Below are 25562 nucleotides of genomic sequence, written 5' to 3'. Positions count from 1 at the left end.
TTTCACGCTGCAACAGATGACGTTTCACCCACTTTGGTGACGTTTAGCTCTTCGTACCCTTGAGATACTCGTGTTTTGAATTGAAGTGCCTTCACCAGGCCATGCTTTTTGGAGGAAATCTCACTGTATGACTTTGGTAAGTACATATAAATGTGCTATTTTAATTGTAGTGAAATTGGAATTGTCTGTGCTGCTAACGCAGACTGTTCGTCCGCTTGTTCCGACCTTTTTCCTGCAGACAGTAGCGGTAGCTACGTGGCTGAAGTTCACGTTCCTGTCCGCGAGCTTGTTCGATTTTCCCGTTCCACCTTAAGCAGCGCAGCAGACGCAGTCTGGCGCCCAGGTGTAATTGTAATCGCTGCACCTTTTAAGGTGGAACGATAATTCGAATAGGAAGCTGACTTCAGCTTCGTGGCGGTAGCTGGTTAGCGATATGACCGTCTGTCTGAACATAAACACAATTATTGCACTTTATACTGGAAACGTGGCTGTAATTAATGGTGCTGTGACTGTTTGCGTCCGTTTTTATGAATTTTCCGTGTCCTGACACTGAGAAGCGCGAGTGTCCACTCAGTGGTTTCATCTTTAGGCTCCTTACTGTTTAATATTTATACAGTCTTTCAAATTAAGCAGTTAAAAGGGCATAAACACAACTTGATATGTATTCATTTGTTATTCAAGGCCGTATGCACGAATTTTAAAGTTTAGTGCTTCAGCTTCACCTAGACAGGTTAGTCTGTCCCTTCGCAAAATCCAAATGAATACATAATAAGTAAAGATTCAGATTGAAATCCACACGTTTTTATATTCTTAAAAATAAATTTACAGCTTGAATATAAAAGATTTATATTATATAGAACGTTTCCCATGCAGAAGATATGTTTTCACATGTAGAGTGACTATTTCAAATTAGTATGTACATTATAACATCAAAATAATGTACTGTCACATTAAAGGGTCAATATCCTACATTTTCCTTCTATTTTATTTTTTTCTCTGAGGTCTACTTGTTACATTTGTGTGGATTTGGACACGACCATTTCCTAACCTCTCTTTATCACTTAGAAATAAACAGGCTGTTTTTGTTACTGTTGCCTTTAGGTCTTCATAGGACAGCGAATCAGAACAGAAGCCATTAAAATATATATGTAAACATATATATTTGTGTGCATTTTGTGTGTGTGTGTGTGCGTGCATGTGTGTATATATGTATCTATATATTGTAAATGGCTTCTTCTTTCATTGGCTCTCCTGTAGTGTCAGTGGGTGGAGCTAAATTGCTGTAGGCTGAGTAGGCAGACATGTATATAAATTATATGTTTTTGTGATGTCATGTGAGATTAAAACAGGCTGCTTAGTTTTCATATATGGACTAGAAAGTGATACATTTTGAAACCTTAACAATGGCACTTCATACTTTTATTGTTAAAAATTGTGCCCTTTTAAACGAAGAGTAAGTTACATTATTAAAGTTCAGAGAACACATGTTGAAAATTATTTTATGTAGTAGTTTAGTGATTAACAGTAGTTTACTGAAAAAAAAACAGATATAATAACATTTGACCAAAATATTCCATCCCATCACATTATGCTCCATCGCATGTTCTGTGTGATGTGTTATTAAGTTTAAAAAAAAAAAGGCAACCTTGTATTTCCAAAATCACAACTTTTCAGGAGGAGGAAAAAAATGAATGATGAAACTTAATGTAACATTTTTCAAAGTAAAAAAGTGTCAAAATCTGTCAAAATCTGGAATGATTCACCTGCTTCAGTTAATCCAGTCTTATGTGAATGCCTCATATCAGTGACGTCTTAAGAGGAGAAGATGTATGTTATTGAAGACTGTCAGCTCATCCTCTAAAGCCACTCTTGCTTCTGCTGTGATGTTATGACTAAGACCTTCCTACTAGTGCACTCACTGCTGCCATCACTTGGATACTAATTGTGTCATCTTTTACAGTTACTGCTAACACTTCTTTCATGAGGCCATCTTGCACAATAAGGGTGCCCCAGCTGCCCTCGCCACGTACTGGATTCATCAGTCCGAGATGTGCAGCGTTTCACAGACCACCTGTGCAGCAGTTTTTCCACTTCAGTTGCGCTCTAAAAGCTGCCATCATCCCCTGCTCTGTCTTCTCCTCTTGTCTTGCTTAGATGGCTTGAGTTGCTAAAGTCATGCTTTTCATGTTTGATCTGCCTTTAACCATAACAGCTGCGGCTTTCATCAAAGCTGCCACACGCTGTCATGGAGGCCTGATAAGAATCACCTTTTTGAGGGCAGCAGTCGTTGCGTATGCTTTCAGCTCTCGTGCCGTCTGACCGCCACTGACATGGTGGAACATGGCAACTGTGAAAACACACAGGGGCCTGACCTATCTCACCGGCTGTCACTCTGGAGACAATAAGCAAGGCTTTATTTTGGCTATCATGATACCTCACACCTACACAAGAGCTACTACCAGAGATTTCCAAGCATGTGTGGAACGGCACCACTCTTACAGGTGTATTGTCCAGTGAATGATTTATGGTAGATTTGGAAATTTCCTATATAATTCATGCCTTGTAATGAGTTAGACTAATATCTTTAAATTGGTTTAGACTGGATGGTTACTGGAGCGTCCAGATACACAGGTCTAATGTTGAAAACAGTTCTCAGAAATTGCTCTTCTTAGTTTACAAGCTTGTTGACACTTGAAATTTAGGTTGGGCGCTTACAGTGCCATCAGACTAGTAGGTATATAGTTTTTCTTTATTAAAGAGGAAAGAACGTGTAACACACAGTTGTCAATTGAGAAATTAATTTTCTTGTGAAAAAAATCATAGAAGGTGTGTAGAAGCATCTTCATGGCTTCTCATGAGAAACGCCCTCTGGTGGTAAGAGTAAATGATGACAATAATAATTCAAAAAAGAATACGTGCCCACTGTATGTTCAGTTGTGTGCTTATATCCCTGTAGAAGTGCATTGCCAATAGAATGAAGCAGCCACAGATGACCTTAAGGTCACTATGACCAATGTTGAGCATCAGCTAGAGGTGTCTAAAACCCCTTAACGCTGACCTATGGAGCAGCGGAGCTGTGTTCTTTGGAGTGATTTAGTCCATCTAGTAACTTTAAGATGAGTTGTTGTGGTCCAGAACTGATCATCCAACATCATTACCTGATTTTACTAATACTCCTGTGGCTGGACTTGATCAAATCCTCACAGCAGTGTCCCAATATCTGTTGTAAAGCCTTCTCACTAGAGTAGTAGCTGTTACTACAGCAAAGGAGGCAAACTCTCTATTAATATCCTTGATTTCAGAAATAGTGTGTCATATTAATATGAGTATATTTAGTATATACAGTGAACACATTTCTGTCTGTCCTGCGATTAGCAAAAGTTAACCATAAAGTCAGAAAAAAATATCGACGAACAGAAACTGACCCACACAGCACTAACCACAGGAAGCCAAGCTGAGTCTGATATTCTAGAGTTTATGTGCACCCTATTGTATATTATATCCATCATATTATGTCATCTATATTACATCACTGTCCCAAATGTATTCAGTAGCATATTACATTAAAATGCACAAAAGCGTGACATTATTAAGAATTGTGGTTGGAAGTTTTCTTCATGTAATTATTCTGTTAATGCATTTCATGAAAAATGAGATTCATTTAAATGAATCTCCAAAAATTTTTTTTTGTCTTGCACTGCAGTGCTACAGTCCACTAAGCTTGACAATCACAAGCATGTCCACTACTGAGGAGGTTATTAGTTTGATCACCCCTCAGAAGAGCTCATTAACATTATTTTTTCTTTTCATTTTAAAGTTTTTATAAATTGTCCCTTAAACTGACCTTCACTTAAGATAGCCTTTTAATAATACCATGCTCAGACGTTTCACTTACAGAACAAACGTGTGTAAAATCAGACGTTAAAATAAAGGAATTGTAATTCACAGTAAAGGAATTGTAATCAGTTAGATACTCCTTCTTAGGTTAACATGAGGTTACATGTGACTACTGTCTTATCATGTGACATACTTTGCTTCACGTTACGTTGTGCTATTGGCCATCCTGCAATATTTCTGGCTAGATTTGTTTCAGAATGCTGTGTGATCACGTATTTTCTACTGATATCAGGTAGATATCGATAATGGGTATTGGGCCAGTGCTGATTCTCATTTAAATATTATTAAAGGCTGTTCTACATTTTTCTTTTTCTTCCCCCCCCCCCTCAGAGCCTTATTACATTTGTGTGGTTTTGTGTACAAACATCCCTAATTCATTTTTACCTGATCATTTCCAACCTATCTTTATCCCTTAGAATTGAACAGGTTGTTTTTGTGACTGTTTCCTTAAGAGTGATATATATGTAAATGACCTCAGTTGTGCTGCACTTCTCTGTATTGTGCCTCATGCAAAAAAGCAGTCTAGGTTGAAACACTCTTTATAATTTAAGCTTGAATGGGTGGAGCTAACCTGCATAGGATGATTAAATGGATTTGTTGAAATGTGTAGGTTTTTTGTAACAACCAAACATTCATAACATGCAGTTTAATGGACTGCGTGGATAGGAGAGTCAGTAGTATGTTTTGAAACATTCACACAGTTTATGTTGTACACCAAACTCTTGTCTAAAAAAATCATGATATGCTCTTTGAAGCATGTTCAAAATTAGTGCAGCTCTGTGATTAGTAGTTTCAACCTTCCTCTCCTCTCATGTGCTTTCTTACTACAGTTATGGCTTGTAGCCGGCTAGGACTGCTGCGGCCAGTGCTCTTCTACATAAGAAGCCCCCCTCCAACCTGTATGAGATTGCCACCTCTCCTCCAAAATGTCTACCCTCATGTAGTTGGCACTCCACCTTGTTTTGTCCGCCATTATGCCACAAAGAAAAGTAAAGGTCAGTATAGCACCTGTATCACTCCTCTCTCTCTGAGCCACAATACATGCGCCACACAGACCATTTCAAAGGGCTGCTTATAAGGGTGGGGGTGGGTCTGCCGTTTGTTCTTTAAAAAGTCTCTCCAGTGTAGTGCTTGCTTAGGTTCACTGAAGTGGCCCTTTAGAGTCCATATGAGAGGATGAGGAATTCCTCTTGTGTCTTGCTTTCATATGTAATAGCAATGATAACCTACCAGCATGCTGGCGAGTCCTTTCATTTCTCTGTCACTCTCTCTGTTCCTCTGTCCTCTCTCTCTTTTTGAAACGAATAGTGGTCATGTTTAATCCCTCCATTGTTCTGCAGCAAAAGCAAAGGGCCAGGCGGCCAAAGTGAGCATCAATGCAGCCCTGGTGGAGGACATCATCAGCCTGGAGGAAGTGAAGGAGGATATGGCCACTGTGCTGGCCACGCTAAAGGACGACTTTAGCCGCAACCTGGGCATCCGAACCTCGGCAGGTTAGGATTGAGCTCCTTTACACATATCTGCTATTGCTTGAAATGTTTGATGTCCCTTTCAGACAAATATTTGTTGGGCTTGGGTCAGGTTCAGATTTCAAACAGTTTTTTTTAATCAACTATATTGGAGTTACTCGTGTTGTGGCAGCAACGTCCACAAGGCCAACATGAAGACAAACCATAATGTGAAGTTTATCCAGTCTAAAAACTTTTGTGATATTTCAAAGACAATGATTTAATGATTTACTTCACTAATACAGAATTTATATCTAATTTTGGATGATATTGTCCAGCTACAAGGTAACTTTACAAATACTGTAATTTGGATTGTGCATGTTTAATCAGAGTCTGCTTGCTAGTGGTCAGGTTCAGATGCCCATTTTTCTACAAGGTTATCAAGGGCAACCTCATAACTGTGACTGAGGTTACATAAGGCTAGAAGAGTATTGTGTTGCCTTGATCTCCCTGAGGGTCAGCATACAAAGATCCATCCGTGCATCCATTCTGTTAGTGACCATTGTTCCACAAGGTTGGAACTCTTACCCTCTTTGTGGTTCTGCTTCCTCGAGTACATCCAGGTCAGGCCTGTTCAGCTCAGACTGGGCCAATCCCTAATTGCAAAGTTGAGGCTATTACGGGATGGGAGGGTGACTTTGTCACCTGATGAGCTGTCACCAAAACCAGTGAACCACAAAAAAAAAAAAATATATATATATATATATATATATATATATATATATATATATAGTATACACATACACTATATTGTCAAAAGTCTTCACTCACCCATCCAAATCATTGAATTCAGATGTTCCAATCACTTCCATGGCATCTAGGTATGCAGACTGCTTCTACAAACATTTGTGAAAAAATGGGTCGCTCTCAGGAGCTCAGTGAATTCCAGCATGGTAACGTGATAGGATGTCATCTGTGCAACAAGTCCAGTTGTGAAATTTCCTCGCTACTAAATATTCCACAGTCAACTGTCAGTGATATTATAACAAAGTGGAAGAAATTGGAAACAACAGCAACTCAGCCACAAAGTGACAGAGCGGCGTCAGCGGATGGTGAGACACACAGTGCACAGAGGATGCCAACTTTCTGCAGAGTCAATCACTACAGACCTCCAAACTTCAGATTAGCTCAAGAACAGCGTAGAGAGTTTAATGGAATGGGTTTCCAAGGCTGAACAGCTGCATCCAAACCTTACCATCACCAATCACAATGCAAAGTGGGGACGTGTTCTCTGGAGTGATGAATTACACTTCTCTGTCTGGCAATCCAATGGACGAGTCTGGGTTTGGCAGTTGCCAGGAGAACAGTACTTGTCTCACTGCTTTGTGCCAAGTGTAAAGTTCAGAGGAGGGGGATTATGATGTGGGGTTATTGTTCAGGAGTTGGACTCGGCCCCTTAGTTTCAGTGAAAGGAACTCTTAATGCTTCAGCAGACCAACAGATTTTGGACAATTTCATGCTCCCAACTTTGTGGGAACAGTTTGGGGATGACCCCTTCCTGTTCCAAAATGACTGCACACCAGTGTTCAGAATAAGGCCCATAAAGACATGGATGAGCGAGTTTGGCGTGGAAGAACTTGACTGGCCTGCACAGAGTCCTGACCTCAACCCGATAGAACACCTTTGGGATGAATTAGAGTGGAGACTACGATGCAGGCCTTCTTGTCCAACATCAGTGTCTGACCTCACAAATGTGCTTCTGATAGAATGGTCAAAATTACCCATAAACACACTCCTAAACCTTGTGGAAAGCCTTCCCAGAAGAGTTGAAGCTGTTATACTATGGATTAAGAATGGGATGTCACTCAAGTTCATGTGTGTGTGAAGCCACACACACACACACACACACACACACACACACACACACACACACACACACACACACACACACACATACATATACATATATATATATATATATATATATATATATATATATATATATATATATATATATATATATATATATATATATATATATATATATAATATAATATAAACCAAGAAAGGAAACCGTTCAAATAAATCATAATAAAATAACATTGTTTAATAAAAAGGAGAAGAATAAACAAGGACTGAAGTAGAAGGAATATCAATAAAAATGCAAATCTAAAAAAGACAATAAAACATATAAAACATTATGATAAAAGTTTTAGCTTTAAAATGACTAATGGTGTGTGCCTTATGAATATTGTATGAGCTTGTAGTTTTAGTAGTATTAATATTATTTTGTATGATTATTTAAGCATAGTCAAATATTGGATGCATTTTTGCCCACCACTGGGATATTTTGGATAAGTGACCCCAACTGCAGAGATTTTCAAACCTCTGCTCTTTTTATTCAACTTTTGACCTTCTCGTTCCTCCTCCCTCATTCCCTCTTCCCCTCCCTCCATCCCTTCCTCTTCTCTGTGGCTATGCCTTCATTCGTGAAGGCAGAAGGACTTAGACCTGTCAAGCCGCTGAGCTTGTAGAGAGGGTTGGCTAGTATGACATCATTTTTTAAAATGGAGAATGATAGTCATCTGGGCCTCATTACAGAGACTGTTTTTGTTGTGGAGGAGGGGAAGAGTCACCTTCACTTTGGGAAGGACGTGGTGGAGCAGCGGATTAATGCGATGACCCAGCGTCTGGGCCAACGCTACATGGATTGCGGCCTGCGGTTCTGGCTGCTGTTGGATGCCCTGCTCTTTCTATCTCCAGCATGGCTTCTCCTGTTCCCTCTCCGGGCAGCAATAATGCATAGGGGCCCACAGACAAATGAGCCTTTGAGGGGCAACATCTCTCTTCTGGTTCATTTGTATTCTTCCAAATGCTTTGAGCTGAGTATAGATAAGCCTTTGGCTTCCATACAGTGTCTCATTCTGAGCGAGTAATAGACAACTCTTGGTCCTCTAGCTCAGTTTACTATTTTGTCTGCTGGGACACACAGTCCAACTAATTGCCTAAAATAGGCATGTCAGAACAAACACTGAACCCTGTACAGCTTTCGCATTTTGGATCTAGAATTAAGCTGTCCATGCTTCGCCCCCCAGCTTGGATAAGCTTTATAGGGTGCCTTTTTTGTCAAATACCTAAATAAATGTGTTACCAATTTCAAATAATATTTATCATGTGTATATGTTAAATGTTACATTAGCAGGTTGGGCAACATCACCTTCAAACCGTTTCCAAATATCATGGCAATATATATATGGAATATATACGGCCCAGTGTAAAATTTGCTTAAAAATGCATTAAATACATAAAAGCATCGCAAATTATTTAAATGCGTTTGTCACTTCTGTGCTGTTTCCTGTTATTTTATTTAATAAATGTCAAAACATCTATCTAACCACAGATGTAAATGTTAAACAATGCTGCTAATAGATAGACAAGCTGGTTTGTGGTTTGATTCAGGCTAACATTAGCTTCTTGTGCCGTCTACAGATCCAGTCAGTGCCAAACACCACAGTACAGGCTCGGTTCCAGCTGTCTGATGTTGAATGGTTTTGGAGTGGCAGCTGAAATCAAGTGTGTTTTGAGATGTCCTGGATAGTTTTTTTTGAAGAATTACCTGTTCCCAGTTTAGCAGCACATCAGATAGAAATGAAACATTCCTGGCATTATACAGCCATAAGAAGCCATGTTTGGCTTTACAGTGTTTCCACTGTAAAGGACTTTGAGGTCGACAGCATCTGAGAAGCCATTAGAGGGTGGGTAATTTTTAGATGGGAATGCATGTTGGACAATTGAGTCTCTGGCTGCAAGTTTTTAGAGACCGCTACCCGCTTGCTAAGTGGGCAGAACATGTTTTTTTTTGGCTAGTTTTGCTAACTAGAAGTTAACATCCTGGCTTTCAGCACTACGTACAACGGCATGGTTGAAGTTAATCTAAGAGATTTGCTGATGACATTTTCTACAGCTTACTTGCCATGTACATTAACATTATGGGTGAGCAATTTTTGAGAAATATGTAATTGCGATTTATCCAACCAACATTGCAAATATTATTTAAAAACAGTTTTCTTTAATTTGAGCTCCAGGCCTTTTTTTGCTGATTAGACCAGTGCATCTGTTTTTTTCATGGTCTTAAACGCTGAATGTAGTGTGCCATACTGCCAGTTCATGAGCTCTACGTTATTAGGCCAAATTTCTCTTTTTAAAACAACTATGAATGATGAAGGAATTAATTAAAATTGCTCTTTCAGTGGACCTGGCCCGCAGTGATGTTTAGGTAGGTGGTACATGTCAAATTGACATCCACATTAATGTGCGGACCCATAGTTTCCCAGCACAACATTGCTCATCATCAGCTTTTCTGTTCTCCACAGGTGCCATTATTTCCCCATGTAAAGGGTGCGCAAGTATGTAGACTCACTGATTCCAAAATGCTCCGACCCAGTCGTCTCTCCATAACAATTTGGCCCTCATCAGAGTCACTCACACCTTTATGCCCGCATGTTTCATTCACTTCCAACACGCCAACTATGAGAACCAACTGTTTGCTTACTGTCTAATATTTGGCAGACCTTGACATGCCATTGTCCGAGGATATCAGCGTTACTTGCCTCAATTGTGAGTGGTCATAATGTTTTGGCTCATTGGTGTATAAAGCTTGTTCAACCTCGGAAAGTCAATACAATATACTTTGTCGAAGCATGGATAGATCTGTTGTGTCATGAAGAGTCACCCTCAGGCTTGTCCTCAGAGCAGAGAGGGCAAATCAGAATCCTTTCTGGTTTTGAAGAGAAGGTATGTTATCAGAGAATGCACTCTTTATCTGAATGCTAAGTGACCTTTGGGCTCCTCTGATGGAGAGGCATGACCAGGAAGAGCTCAATTGGTTAATAGCCTCCTGGTTGATCCTCATCGTTTTTATAATGGAGGAAACGGCAGTATGTAGTGCTGAAGCGTTAGCAGATGTGAGAGGGACCAGGTAACGCAGACACACGCACACACACACACACACACACACAGATAGGGACCTGAGTCTAGGGCATGTCCAGTCATTATCCAAAACCGGCAGCCAAAGATTTCGCTCATTGTCGGGGCACGCGCTGTCCCTAATGACAGAGTGGAAGTTTGGTTCTTTTAAGCCACATCTGCTCTATTAAAGCTGTCGGCTGATTGGACTGGCTCAGAGTCCAATTCGCAAATCGTGTAATTTTTTTTTTTCTTTAAACCATTCCAGGTATTGTCATTGAGGTACATGTTAAGAAAATGGTACAAATATGGACATGTTCTCTCAAGCTCACAAACGCTCGCCTTGAGCAGAAAGACGCACACAGACTCTTGAAAAGATCAAAGTGGAGAAAGAATGATGGTAGATTGCAGAGTGTCTCGACAACTCTCCACCTTTTCTGGAGTGAGGGATAGATAGAGAAAGAGAAGGGGTGATGGACAGACAGAGTTAGTGAGGTAAAACAGAGGAAAGAGAAAAAGAAGTAGAGCTGTGGAAGATGAGGGAACGCAGATGAGGGGAGGAAACGTGTTCGACTGAAGCTTTTGGTTCTCCATCTTGAGAAGGAGCAGAACGAGAAGGTGAACTGCTCACCTCCCCAGAGGAGAAAGAGAGAGACAGACTTTTAGTCATACTTCAGGCAGTTGCCTTTTTCAGTTTTGTCCTTATATGTTCAAATTGAAGAGGAAAGAAGAAGGACTACAAGTAGGGAATATCCCTGAGCTAAATATACTCACCATTTAAACATCTGTCATTGTTGTTCTGTTTATGAGGGCTGTAAACAGTTCGTGAGGTCAAGATTCTAATATATAGTTTTTAATTAAGTTTATTTTGGGGGAAAAATCTTTCCATTAGATTTCCATCATATTTTGTAAAGATTCTGGTTGGGATATGACAAGTATTCTGATCAACTGTAGATATTTTACACCAGCTTCCAAAAGTTTTAAATCATTTATTCATATTTTTATAGACAGATGGTATATTTTATTAAGTTATATTAGGTTTTTGGCAATAACAAAAATGTACTAAATGAATAATATACTGTGATTATCTGTTTACTGTAAGTTCTTGATGTGTGCCCTGAGGTTTCATCTCCACTTTGCAAATACCTCTTCTTTCTCACTATTTTAAATTTAGGGTGGGGTAATATGACCATACTTATTGTTATCGTAATAAATTAGGTCACAATAGATCACATTATGCTTTCCTGAGAATATTCTAACAAATTATCAGGTGTCTGAATGAATGAATGAATTAATATATATATATATATATATATATATATATATATATATATTCATTCATTCATTCATTCATTCATTCATTCATTCAGACACCTGATAATTTGTGTGTGTGTGTGTGTGTATGTATATATATATATATATATATATATATATATCTATATATATATATATCTATATATATATATATATATATATATATATATATCTATATATATATATATATATATATATATATATATATATATATATTAATTCATTCATATAAATTCATTCATTCATTCATTCAGACACCTGATAATTTGTGTGTGTGTGTGTGTGTGTGTGTGTGTGTGTGTGTGTGTATATGTATGTATATATATATATATATATATATATATATATATATATATATATATATCATGCATTGGGAAAACTTGAGGTAACTTGATATATATATATATAAACTTTCATTTTTTTAAGGCTTTCTAACAATAAATTGAAATCTGTGCACAATGTTTGGTACCACTTTAAAATAAGACTGCTATGAGTGGTTTAATATTAGTTTGTTCTGGGTTATTAGTTAGGTCATAAATGCTTTAAAAATCATTAATAAGCATTTATAACACATTAACAAAAGGGCAAAAGTGATATCTAATAAATATGAATATATGATCAAGCTGACGGGTTCAATGCTAAGTAATGAAAGACCACTGTGTTTATTTATGTGTTGTAACTGCTTATTAATGATTTTAAGGTCTTTATGAGCTAATTAATAACCATTAATAAATACATTTTAAATCATTCATTTGAACATTTATAAAGGTAGTCTTATTTAAAGTGGTACCCAATATTTTCATACAGTGGTTCTAAACTTTTGAAAGCTATTTTATATTTCTATGCATATTTCTGCTAATGCTGATAATTTGGAATTTTTTGCACAGATGGGAGGTCATGTTAACCATTTAAACTCTCAGGGTCAGTATGCAGCACACACTTCAATTCCTCTTTCACCACTACATAACAAAATAACATGCCACAGTGTAGTTTATAGAAATTACTGAAGATGTTTCTTCTTTATTTGACTGAATAATGACCTGCAGTTTATATTATATAATTATATAATATTTTCAAAATTTCCTTCTTCAGGTTTTATTTTTAACATTTTGTGTTGGGATGCATTGACATGGGAGTTCTGGGCTGATGCTCATATCTGATGTCTTATGTATCTGCCAATGTTGATGCAGATATATACAGGTTTATAAAACGCAGAAAAAATGGACTAAAACCACCCGGATTACTTTACAGGGAAATGTAATCATTATAAGTAAACAGTTACAAATGCGACACGGCACCGAGCATCACTTAAACATTCTGCTGTTCTGAGTACAATAAATTTATCATCAAACCAGTTTCAGTTTGAAATGCAAACCTCTGTTCAGTGGCGATACCATTCTGTTGTAACAGTTACACACAGATACCTGATAACATTTGTGAATCCCTAATTTACACAGTGTGCAAGTGTATATGTTGGTTCATCTGGAAGATAAACTGGTTAATGCAACACAATATGTTGCATGAAATGACATCATGTTACTTAACCATAATGCAAGTGTAAAAATGCAATGATTTTGAAATCCATTGCAGAATGTCAGAAACATTTGTAATTCATTATAATAATATTAACTCACAGATCCCCTAACTTTTGGCCAAAATAAAATGCTCATGCTATTTTCAAATGTAAAAATCGCCTGTATTGTTTACAGGTGCGCTGGACCACATCACGGTGACCACCAAGGATGGGAAATTCCCTCTAAACCAGCTGGGCCAAATCTCCATGAAATCCCCACAACTCATAGTGGTGAACATGACCAGCTACCCTGAGGTAACCACACTGCATGTCACAGAGGTGGAGAAATCAAGCTCTATATCAAAGCTTAGCTTTTTTCTACTATTTCTGCACAGTGAGAAGTGAAGTATTTCTGCATGCGTGAACCGAACACACACGGATCACACACTCGTGTGTACGCACGCACACACACATGCGCACACGCACACACACACACACACGCGCACACACACACACTGGTCTTGCTCTGTAACCTGAGCGTGGTGGAGCTGGTCCAGTGTGGTTTTGGGGAAATTGATTGATCGTAGAGGGGAAGCCCTTTGTTCTCTCAGAGTGATTGAAGCAGCGGCCAGGAGGCTGACAGAGATCAGGAAATGACCGCACACTGCCCTCTACAGCACAGAACTGCCTTAATGTGTGCTCTTGCTAATACACACACACACACACACACACACACAAACATATTTGCTGTTATACAATGTAAAAAGACATGGAGTCACACATATGTGCCACATGCATCATATTTGTGTAGGAACCTATATGTACTATCATATACAGCACGGTTCAAAAGTCAGGGGTCGCTCTTCAATGTTAAATAGAACAATTCATCTTTAAGGAGACATTTCTAAGGAGAATAGATATAAAATAATTCACTTGCATATTAAATAAAATATGTGGAAAAAAACAGTTTCTAAAACTGCAGTTCAAAAACCTTTTGACACAGACAAAACGAGGCTCCAAACAAAAGACCACCAAAACTGTTCCCATGAGATAAACAGCACTTTCATCTTTGAGAGAGGAGAGAAAATCAAGTTGCTTCAGATCTGAAAAAAATCCACAGGTGTTTCTGTCCATCCTTCCGTTATGAGAAGACATTCAACGCTTTGGGTCTGAAAGGATGTGTAGCTGTAAAGAAACCTAAGAAAGGAGACAGACACATCAAGCAAAGAAGCTGCTCGTGTTCTCAGTTCTCTAGACTGACCACCCCAGACCTCAACATCACTGAATGTATTTGATTACTTGGATGGAGAGAAGCAGAAAATGCAACCAAGACTGAACTTTATAGGTGTGGAAAAACATCCCTGTGGATTTCTTTGAAAAACTGAACTGAGTCTCCTGAAAAGAAAGGAAGCTGTAATGACGGTGAAGAGTGGACACACTAAACATTTAAGGATTAAACTTATGTTTAGTTGTTGAGGCTTCAGTGTAATTTTCTGTTAAATGTATGTTAAATGTGTTTTCTGCCTTTTCTTCGCATTGAAGCATGAATAATTTATGCTTAAGTGTGATCATCTTATGTGTAGGTCATATGTACAGTTGTATTCAAAAGTTTAGGCACCCTTAGTCAAATGAGATGTTGATTTTCTTAGTTAACACACATTTTAGTGCACAAATACTTTTTATTTTCTGAATTTAAAATATTGGGGGGAAAAAACATACAAAGGTTATGTCACCTTTCATATTTTAATTTTGTTCCAATAAGTTAAACTCATAATAAATATAAATTGTGAAATGCAGTAAGTTGACTTTAGAAAATGTAAAGAGCAGTGGTGAAGTTACTGACTTCAACCCTGCATTTTTTGTCCTGAGGGAGAAGAAAATTGCATAAACACATGCAAACACACAATCTTAACATCTCTCTTTTCTCTTCATCTTTCTCTCTCCTGCCCACTTTCTGCCCCTCCAGTTTTGTCTTCCTTTTTTATTTACTCTCTCCTCTTTCTCGTTTGTCTCTCTCTGGTATCCTCTCTGATGTTATTAATGAGAGTAGTTTACTGCCTGATGCTCAGATAAGTCTGTAAGAGAGATTAATGGTCTTTCCTTTTGGCTTATAGGTTCCTAGTGTTTCAGGGTCTATTTCAGTATAGATGTTTTTTTAAAGCAATAGTTCAGCACGAAGTCAAAAAGTCAAATGAAGCCAGCATTCCATGTTCCCTAAATGCAGTCGATTTACAATGTTACAAAAGTGGGGGGAAAATGTGCATTGCAAAGCTTGATGCCTATTTTTTTTTACATTTTATTGTAGATAACAATATATCATGCAACATAAACAAATATATTTAGGGCTACTTAACAAGGTTTGAGGCAAGTTTTTATGATTCTAATTGGTGGGGTTTAAGCATCCATCAGTTGTTAGCTACACTAGCATAGTAACTTCAATGAAAAACTAAAAAAGAAACTTCTGACTGATTGACTACATTTCAGATATGGAGAAATAAGTGTTTTTTTTAAACATTATATAAAAGATCCTCTGTAATAAAATATTGCTTTCGTCACTAAACTGTCTTTTTAAGCTGTGTTTGTGTCTCTTGGTATCTATTCTGTATAAGCCCTGGTTGTTGTTGACCTGCCCTGTCAAGTGAAGCCATAGCATGATTTATATTACTACTAGGTAGCTGTAAGTATTTAGTTTCCTATTCATCACCTTTACATGTCTGTAGTACACAGAAGGATTCTGCTCAGCATTAAAGTTTAACTTATTGTGCATGGGAGCTTATAATGCCCTTTGGTGGTGTGCAGGGTGTCACAGAAACTGGCCATTACCTAACAGGCCTGCAAAAAAAAAAAACCAACGTTGAGGTGACTGGCCTGGCCTGAAAGCAAACAGCTTTATAATTATTCTAATCCATTACACACACCTCGGCCAAAGAGGCCATTGTTTTGCAGCCATTCATTAAAGAGCTGGGTAAGGTGCTGTTTCACTGAGAAACCCCAGTGGCTGTTGTGCATGTAGCTGAGCAGACAGCGCCTGTGTGGTATCCACTCTCATTAGGGATGTGTTTTCTTTAGCTCTGCTCTTCTCGGGCCTTCTTTGAACTCTCGTCTCATTTTTAATCAAAAGCTCGTCACTTTTTTTTTTTAACATGTTAACTAAAACCAGAATCTTTTTTTTTTTTTTTTTTTTTTTTTTTTTTTCCATTCTTTACCGTAAGAGGTGGAGGCACTGGAAGAACAATAATAATGAAATTCACACCACGCAGAAATCCACATTCTCAGGGAAATTAAAGGAATAGATCAAGGAACAGTTAAATTTACAAAAGTTATCCTCCCATAGCCTAAATGTAGTCGATCAATTAAGACCCTATTTGGTGTCTGAAGTTTGCTTTTTTCCTTTGCTTTGTAGATAACAAGTAGTGGAAGCTTAAACCCCACCAATTAGCACTGTGCAAACTGCATCATGAGTAATCTCAAAGGCTAAATTCAGATTGTCGTTCAGTCGTTCACATTACTTTTTTAATGTGACCTATGTCTGACGTCAGTCTGAACAGTCCCGCATATGCAAAAGAACACAGATCCACCCACTATGCTCCTCCAGCAAGCACAGCTGTCCTCTATATTTCCTTAAGATTAAAAGACTCCTTTCACATGTCATCCAAACAAGCTGCCCAAACTGCTACTTTAAACTTAAAGGACAAACAGTGGATGCTAAAACAACCACTTTGAGCACATTGAGTTTACAGAAAAGAGATAAAAATAGTGAAGTTCTGTGCTTCTTTAATTGTGGAAGCTGATCAAGCTGTGAAAGGAAGCTTTTTGTTTACCTGCTGTGAAAAATCACAAACAACCACATATACCAGACATTTTACTCCAAAACTTTGCCTGAAGTAAAGCTGCTTTTGTAAAGCTGTTAGTTTTGAAAGTCTGTACTGCATATGAAAGAGGCCTAAATCAGGATCACCCAAATACAGTTGTTTCAGGGGTTTTTGTTTGTTTCTTTGTTTTTTCTTTTTTCTTTTTTTTTTTTTTTACACTCCTTTTTTTTACACTTCTGTTTATGGGGTTTCTGACCCTGTACTGCTGTCTATTTGTCTGTCTATTTTTTTTTATTTTTTTTGCTAATTGGTGGAAAAAGATTTCCAAATACATGTTGGCTATTAGTTATATTATAAAATAGTTGCAGAATCATATTACAGATCATTTCACTTGTTTTAAGCATTATTTCTCTAAAACAAACAAAATCTGCATTACTTTTCAAAACAAGTAAAATAATGAAATAAGAAACTTAAAATAACTTACAAAAAACGTGAAAAAAAAAAGCAAAAATGTATAGAAACAGGTAGAATAATTATTTAATAGTCTTATAACAGCCTCATAATAATAAATATTATAAATGTTGACTAGTTTAAGATGTTTTCACTTGCCAAGACAATTTACCCTCAGTAAATCTTATAAGCTTGCGAAGTTTATTGCTGCAGCCAAGCTCATTTTCTGCCCCTCAGGCCAGTGTACGTTCTCCCTGGTGGGCTCAGCTGGCCATCAAAGGTTAATGTCCTGCACAGCAGCCTCCTAGTCCTTTCCCAGAGGAGTGTGTGATGACCGTGCCCTGCAGCACTTGCACGACACACACACCCTCACCTCCATAACACACCCCTCTTCTCTGCAGTACAGAGAGATGTGTCCTTGTTCGCTTTAGATCAAAGGGTCTGCATGTTGGTACGCGGGTGGGCTGAGGGTGCGTGGAGGTTAGAGGATAGAAGAAAAGGGGAAAGTGTGTGTGTGTGTGTGTGTGTGTGTGTGTGTGTCATTTACAGTTCTATTCAAAAGTTTGGAATCACTTGTCATATTACATGAATAATTGTTGTTATCTGATAAGAAAACTTGCACAGTATAGATTAAAATGATTGAACTGGACACCACTAGATATATTTACATTATTACGTTATTATTATATTTTTATATAATAGATATAATAAATTAAGTTTTTTTTTTCGTTTTTGATATAATTTGAAAATGCATGTCACCATTTACATTGTGTGTAAGTTACATGATGAATGGACCAAAAGAAATGGCTGAACATTTGCTTGAAAAAAAACCTGGTTCCATTGACATTAAAAGTAAAGTATTTTTTTTCCTTCTTCTGTGATATCTTCTGAAGATATGATGACCAAATATAATACTGGCCATCCTCAAGGACAGATTAGGAAGTAGTTAAACAAACACAGTGACATGCAAAAATCATTTCCTCTTGTATTAATTTGTTTGAATTTATTGTAGAATTGATATTTTTCTGAACAAATGAACACTTACTGTCCAGATAAACAGCTATTTAACGTAAGTTTCTCCGGTGTCCAAAACTCCATTTACTGTATTTACTTTGCAGTGGGTGTCTGAGGGTTAGCTGCAGGTGCAGCAGGATCCTCACCTGGCTGTTATTATGGCTGATTTGTGTGTTTGTATGTGTCCTCAGGCTACAGCAGCAGCCACCCGTGCCCTACAGGAGAGCAGCATGAAACTGAATCCAGAGGTGGAGGGTACCATCATCAGAGTGCCCGTTCCCAAGTGAGTTTTCTGACTGTCTGTCTGTGATTCTCTCCCTCTCCTGCCTCTCTCTGTGTTCTGTCTCTGTCCCTCTTTCCCCCTCCTCCATCTTGATAGTTTTCATTTCCAAACTGTTGATAAAAAGTGCACACTGAGATTTGCTTGGCCCAAAGGTGGACTAAACACCTGAAAGGTTTGAGGACTGCTGAGTGGGGACATCACCACAAGGGGAAATGGTGTGTGTGGCCTGTAGCTTAGGCTTTTATGATTGTTTCCTCAGAAACAGAAAAATAGCAAGATCAAAACAGATTTCTGTTTATGATAAAGTTACTGCAAATCCACGAAGAAAACATACTTTGTTAAGAACATTTTAAAAGTTGTGTTCCCAAACTTTTGATAAGCAGTGTAGCTTTTGTCTACTCGCTCTCACTTCAGCTGGATAACTGTTAGTTTCCAGCAAGTGTGTATAGCTTTCATTATTTACAATTTTGTTTTGTTTCTATTTATGAGAACACCGGTTCTAATCACTTTGACATAGTCACGGAAAGCTGTTCTACTTTCTGTACAGATGTTTTTCTACATGTGATTTCTTTAATTTCTTTGTGTTTGTGCTGCTGCGCCACAGATTACAGTAAACTACTTGAGGTCTAAAAGATTGTCAGTGATGATATTTAACATGCTACATAAAAGTAAATCCACAGCCGTCACTATCCTGTTTAATCCAGCTCTGAAGCCCTCTTCAGGAAGAAAAAAAAAATTCTCCGCGGTCTTCAGTTTCTGACCGCTCCTGTCCGCTCCTGCCAAGCAAAATAGCTACACTTCTCTGCCTTTATTCTGCAAACCACAAAACGTGTTGATTAGACAGCCTCGGTGTGCCCGTGGCTGCTATGGTGGCGGCAGGTGCTCGTCTGGCAGTGGCGTGCGGAGGGGCTGGACACAGAGCAGCCGCAATCAGCACCAACTCCTCGTGTGGATTTGCATATCTAAAGAGAGCGTGAGGATTGATTGACTCAGAATCACTAATTACACACATTGTTTGCAGTAAACAGACACTGCACTTGGACTGTTTACAAATGGTTCATAGCAAAATGCCAATTAAGGAGGAGGAGGAAAACTTCCACAAATACCAGAATTTAGTAAAGAAATATTTTCAGTCATTTCTTTTGCACCCATTCCTGCTTGTCTTTAAGACCGGGGATAAGAAACGAGGCATCTGGTTTTGCTGCTCCGACTCAGATCTGGCCTGTTTTTAAACAACATAATTTTTTTATTTCCTTATTTTATTCCCATTGCTTTGTCTGGAACATGATGGAGGCAATTAAGCCTCATGTTTTCCATTTCACAAATCTCTGCTGGGGAATTTCTTATTACATAGATGTCAAAAATCTTTTTTTTATATGTGTCCTTTATTTGAAACGACTACTTTGTTGGTCCAAGTTTTGCATGCATCAATAGCCGCTTGTGTGTGGGTGTACTTTTTGTGTATTTTTAAAACTAATGATTTTTCTGTTTTTGCATATGGGGCATTATTATTATTATTATTATAGTTATTTTTTCATTTAAAATACATATGGGGCTTTTTACATACAGTATTGTGCAAAAATTTGGATATTTCCAAAGAGGAGGAGATTAGATATACATTTATCCACTTGCATAATGAAGAAGAAAACTGGAGTTCAAAAATTGATTAAAAGATACAGAGAAACAGGGACTCATAATCATCTGGAAGACCTGGCAAAACCCTCCCAATAAAATTAACAGCACTTAAAGCTTTCATATTTGAGAGAGAGGAGAAAATCAAGCTGCTTCACATCTGAAAACGTCAGTCATTCAGTCAGTCATTCAGTCAGTCATTCAGTCAGTCATTCAGTCAGTCATTCAGTCAGTCATTCAGTCAGTCATTCAGTCAGTCAGTCTGTCAGTCAGTCATTCAGTCAAAGGATGTGTAGCTGTCAAGAAGCTCTTACTGAGAAAACTAAATTTTGGAGTAGAACACAGAAACGGGACATCTGAAATTTAGAGGTTTTTATAGACTGAAGGTTCTACATTTGGATCATACAAAAAGTAGGACACACTTAAAAATTTATATTGAGTTACTGGGGCTTCTGGGTCATTTTTGCTGATAAATGAATAACTTAATGGCCATTTTTACTGGGAATTAAATAAATGAGAGGGCAGTCTCTGACTTTTGCACAGCACCATGTGTATATATAATAGTTCTGACATTGTATAAAAACAAGCTTATAAGTGTGTATGCATGTTTGACAGAGTAACGCGGGAGCACAGGGAGAACCTGGCTAAGCTGGCCAAGCAGTTTAGCAACAAGGCCAAGGAGTCTGTGAGAAGGGTGCGCTCTAGTGCTTTGGCAAAGGTCAAGAAGTCCAAGGAAGGCGTCTCTGAAGACACTATCCGCTTGATAGAAAAGCAGGTAAAATTATATGTTCCAGAACAGTTTTTGTGAAAAGTGCAATACAAACACATTCATATCTTGCACATCATTTCCCCTCATTACATTGAATTACATTTAGTGTAAGGTACTTGGACCCTTTTATCCAAACAACTTGCAGTAGAGTAAAATTCAGTTCATGGGAATTAAACTGGAGTAGGTCATAGTACTTCATATACTCTAACACATATTTGTATTTCCAGAGTACGTTTGAGATGGTACGAAAAATTCCTTTCATGATATCGGTGACCGAAAACAGAGTGCGTTTGTTAAAATATATTAAAAACATGTGATATGTATGTATGTATGTATGTATGTATGTATGTGTGTGTGTGTGTGTGTGTGTGTGTGTGTGTATATATATATATATATATATATATATATATATATATATATATATATATATATATATATATATATATATATATATATAATGCAAATCTTTTCACTGGAGGTTTTACATTGATAGACCTTTTGTTGAATCTCTCATGTGTTTTGTTCAATCTCCTATCTATCTATCTATCTATCTATCTATCTATCTATCTATCTATCTATCTATCTATCTATATATATATATATATATATATATATATATATATAACATAACATGGGAAATCAACTACAATTGAAATAAATATGAAATTATCATCAGCACTGCTTATATTTATTGTTCAGATTATAACTGTCTGTTGTCATGGTGCAAGCTTTGCAAGGAGACTGTAGTGTAGGCTATTTACTTTCACTGTGACTTTTTCACTTTTAAGTATGAAGATAATCATATGCAGTTATCAGAATTATTCAGAATTATTCATTTTTGAAGCTGTATGATTAATATTGGATTTTATATTGTGATACTTTATTACAACTGATATCATCTCATCCCTTACCCAGGGAAACTGGGTCAAAGACTGAAAAACAGCTGATTTTGAAACGTGGATGTATAAGCACCTTTAACTCCACGTTTCTGAGTTCCGATTATGATCTCTGTCTTTTCCTGACATTACCAGGTTCAGCAGATAGCAGATAGTTACGCAGCAGACATTGACAAACAGCTGGCCACGAAAACCAAGGAGCTGTTGGGCTGACATCGACAAGTCCTTCCAAACCCCATGACACTGACCTGTTTGTTTTGGTCGTCATAGTTCAAGCCGGAAGCTGTCTGCTGTACATTATGGCTTGAGATCCTACAAACAAAGAAAAGGACACTAACTACCCCCCCACCACCCATACAGAAAGAGGAAAAAAGTAACGATCATGGTGACAGAAATTGAAGTGTTGAAGGTGGCGTTTGGGCGATGTTTGTGTATTTTTCTTCTGCATAAACAAATGTTGCCATGGCACGCCAGTGGCTGTTGGCTCCCCCCGTCCTCAACTTCTTCAAACAAACAAACGGGAGGACAGATGAAGTTTTAATGTGATTTTGGGGGTCCTCCTCCTCCTAATCAGAGCGATGCCACAAGTGTACTGTTTATGTAAGAAAGCGCAGCATTGAATGTAAACTCTGCGGTCTTTACAGGGTGGTGGAAGTCTCAGAGGACGGTGCGGGAGCGCTCCCAGTAAGGCACTGCCAACATTTGTTTCACATTCGCAGCCACTGGACTAAAAACGGTCATGCTTTCCTTCTGTTTGTGAGTAGTAATCGCATAGCTACCGATACAAATGGAATAAAAATGTACACTGTATTTTTTGGGGCCCCTGCGGCCAATTACAAGCCTGTTTCTATGCTGAAAGTTATTGATATCCATCTCTGCAATGACATATAACTGTTTTCTGATTAACCAATGCCATACATCTGGCATGTAACTCTATACTGATATTGGAGCTCTGGATTAAGTGCATCATATAGTTGGAATATCAATGTGAATTCTTACCCCAAGGTACAAAACTCCACTTTACTCTTGAAGGTGCCAGAAAGCATTCTTTGTAATGACACCTAAGACTAATTGAGTTCATTTAAAGTACCATCTATTAAAATTTTCTTTTGGGAGCTGAAAGAGGCTCCAAAGAACCATTTTGGCACCTTTAGTTTTAAAACTGTAGCCTAGCGCTTGCACTGAAAAGCATCATCCCTAATGGAGAAAAACACAGGGGTGACTGAATAAACAGAAGTTTAGAGGAGGTAGTCCACAGACAGAGGAAACACGCAGGTTCCTGCTGGTCCTTGGGTCCATATGTCAGCAATTTGGGGGCATTGTGTATCTTGGCCTGGACCAGAGGCTCATGATCGATGGAGGGGTGAAAATCCTGAGCCGCTGGCTCGAAAATTGCTTTCAGCTGATAGCTTCATTTCGCTTTACATTTATCAAGCGGATTACTGCGCGTCTCTCCATTTACAACAGCCATGATGGAGGTGATGGGGATGGCAGAGAAGGGGGGGAACCAAATGTTTTCTCCTACAATGTCGTTGAAAATATACATGCATAAATTGGCTCTGTAAACTTTGGGCTCGAACATGCGCTCCTCTGCTGGAAGAGGGCAGTGACTTAGTGTGCATTTTGTGTCTCTCTCTCTCTCGCTCTCTCGCTCTCGCTCTCGCTCTCGCTCTCTCTTTCTCGCTCTCGCTCGCTCTCTCTGTCGCTCGCTGGCTGCTATGACAACGTAAAGATCCAAATATGAAGACAACAAACCACCTAAATAAAATAGGGAAGGGCATTTCAGCCAAAGTAAATATTCAAATTTTAAAGGCATTCTTCAAAAAATATCCAGCTATCGAGTGTCTCACTTTATACTGTTACATTAAATCCAGATCACAAATCTAGTTGGTGACGTGGCTTGAAATTTACACAGGGGGTGTCAATCTAAGGTCTTTAAGACAAACAGACAAATGTTAAGCAGCTATTTTCACCTTATCTAATGGTATAGGCCTGTTCACATAGTACTTCACCTCATACCTTTACGCTTTTAAGTTTGTGAAGTTAGCGGATATCAAACCAGATAGATTCATTGAATAATGTGAAATTTTTATTCTATTAAATTTGTGTGAGTACAGTGTGTTACCTTTTTTCTGCAACACTTACTATATGCTGTAGCTGTGCTTTCTATGCTTTTTAATTTGGAGTAAACAGGTAAGAAACTGAGCAAAACATTAGACACGGGCTCTACACTGCCCTCTGGTGGAGCATGGAGTTCAACTCATAGTTCTCTAGAACATTGGAGAAATTTGCATATCTGTTCAGTTTTTTTTTTTAAAACTCTTGTGCACCTGAGACTCATTTAGCAAAATCCAGCCAAAATCACACAGCCTTTGTCAACTCTGTGCTGATTTAGTACAACCTGGTATAAAAACTGGATCCAGTTTTTCATTAGGAAGAGGCTCAAGATAGCCAGCAATAACAGCTTAAATATGCATAGAACATGGCAGCAAGGTTCTTCGCCAGAACACAAGTGTGCTCTTAATGTTAATAATATTGAGAGGCTTACATGTGGAGTTTGTGCCCACTTTGCTGCAGTAACAGCCTCCCACCATCTTAATGTTTTTCACCAGATTTTGGAACATGGTTACAGGGATTTGCTTCTGTTGTGCCATTATAAGAACAGTGACTGGCTCAGGTAAAGTGCTTGTTTTATTGGAAATTGGTGTCAAAGATTATGTCTCTATTGAGGACAGAATACTTTTGCTCACTACACACTCAACAGTCCCATTGCATGAGGTTATGGGGCCTCCTGCTTCACACCTGAGTTGTTACTCCTATACATTAGCATTTTATAATACCATCACTTACAGATGACTGAGGCAGTTCTAGCAGGACAGAAAATTGACAAACTGACTCGATGGACAGATGACATTCTATGACTGCCATTCTGCTGCCACTGTCTATGGAGCTTGTTTAGCCATATACCTGATTGTACAGTACTGTGGAAAAGCATGAAATATATATTGAACAAATATATTTCATATATTTAAATGTATATTTAACAGGAAGTTATGCAAAGGTCTCCTTCTCTAAGAATATCAGATCTATCACTATTTTTCCACTCTACTAACTCTTGTGCAATTTATTTTGTCACATTACCTCGTCCATTCTTCCAATCTGAAAACCATCTAGTTACAGCCCAGTCCTCTCAACAAGAGCTGTTCACAAAGGAATTACTGACATTGTTTCCCTTCAAGTAAATGCTAACATATTACACAAACAACTACTCATGAGCATCTAAAAAGGCAATACGGAGGGGGGGGGGGGATTGGAGTTCATAAAAAGATTAAGTTCCAGAAAAATAGGCCTCCAAACATTTGTGCACTACCAAAGTTGTCCCCATCAGATAAACAGCACTTTAAGCTTACATTTTTGAGAGAGGAGAAAGTCAAGCTGCTTCAGATCTGAAAACATCCACAGGTGTTTCTGTTCATCTTTCCACTGTGAAAAGACAACTCAGTGCTATGAGTCTGACAGGATTTGTAGCTGTAAAGAAGCTCTTGTTGAGAAAAGGAGACAGATAAAGG

General features: G+C 38.1%; 1 protein-coding gene across 1 annotated transcript; it reads left to right on the top strand.

Moving 5' to 3' along the window:
- The first annotated feature begins 12 nt into the window (after window positions 1-12).
- mrrf (mitochondrial ribosome recycling factor) lies at window positions 13-22832 on the top strand. The gene is made up of 7 exons (XM_017708166.2): window positions 13-136; window positions 4728-4892; window positions 5238-5390; window positions 13334-13452; window positions 18605-18696; window positions 20944-21103; window positions 22129-22832. Exons 2-7 carry the CDS (start codon window positions 4730-4732, stop codon window positions 22204-22206), a joined length of 765 nt encoding a protein of 254 aa, XP_017563655.1. The 5' UTR covers window positions 13-136; window positions 4728-4729; the 3' UTR covers window positions 22207-22832.
- Window positions 22833-25562: the final 2730 nt, after the last annotated feature.

This window comes from Pygocentrus nattereri, chromosome 18, assembly GCF_015220715.1.
Source record: "Pygocentrus nattereri isolate fPygNat1 chromosome 18, fPygNat1.pri, whole genome shotgun sequence".
NCBI classification, from domain to species: domain Eukaryota; kingdom Metazoa; phylum Chordata; class Actinopteri; order Characiformes; family Serrasalmidae; genus Pygocentrus; species Pygocentrus nattereri.
The sequence above is the reverse complement of the archived record's forward strand: the minus strand, read 5'-3'. Positions and strand labels throughout refer to the sequence as shown.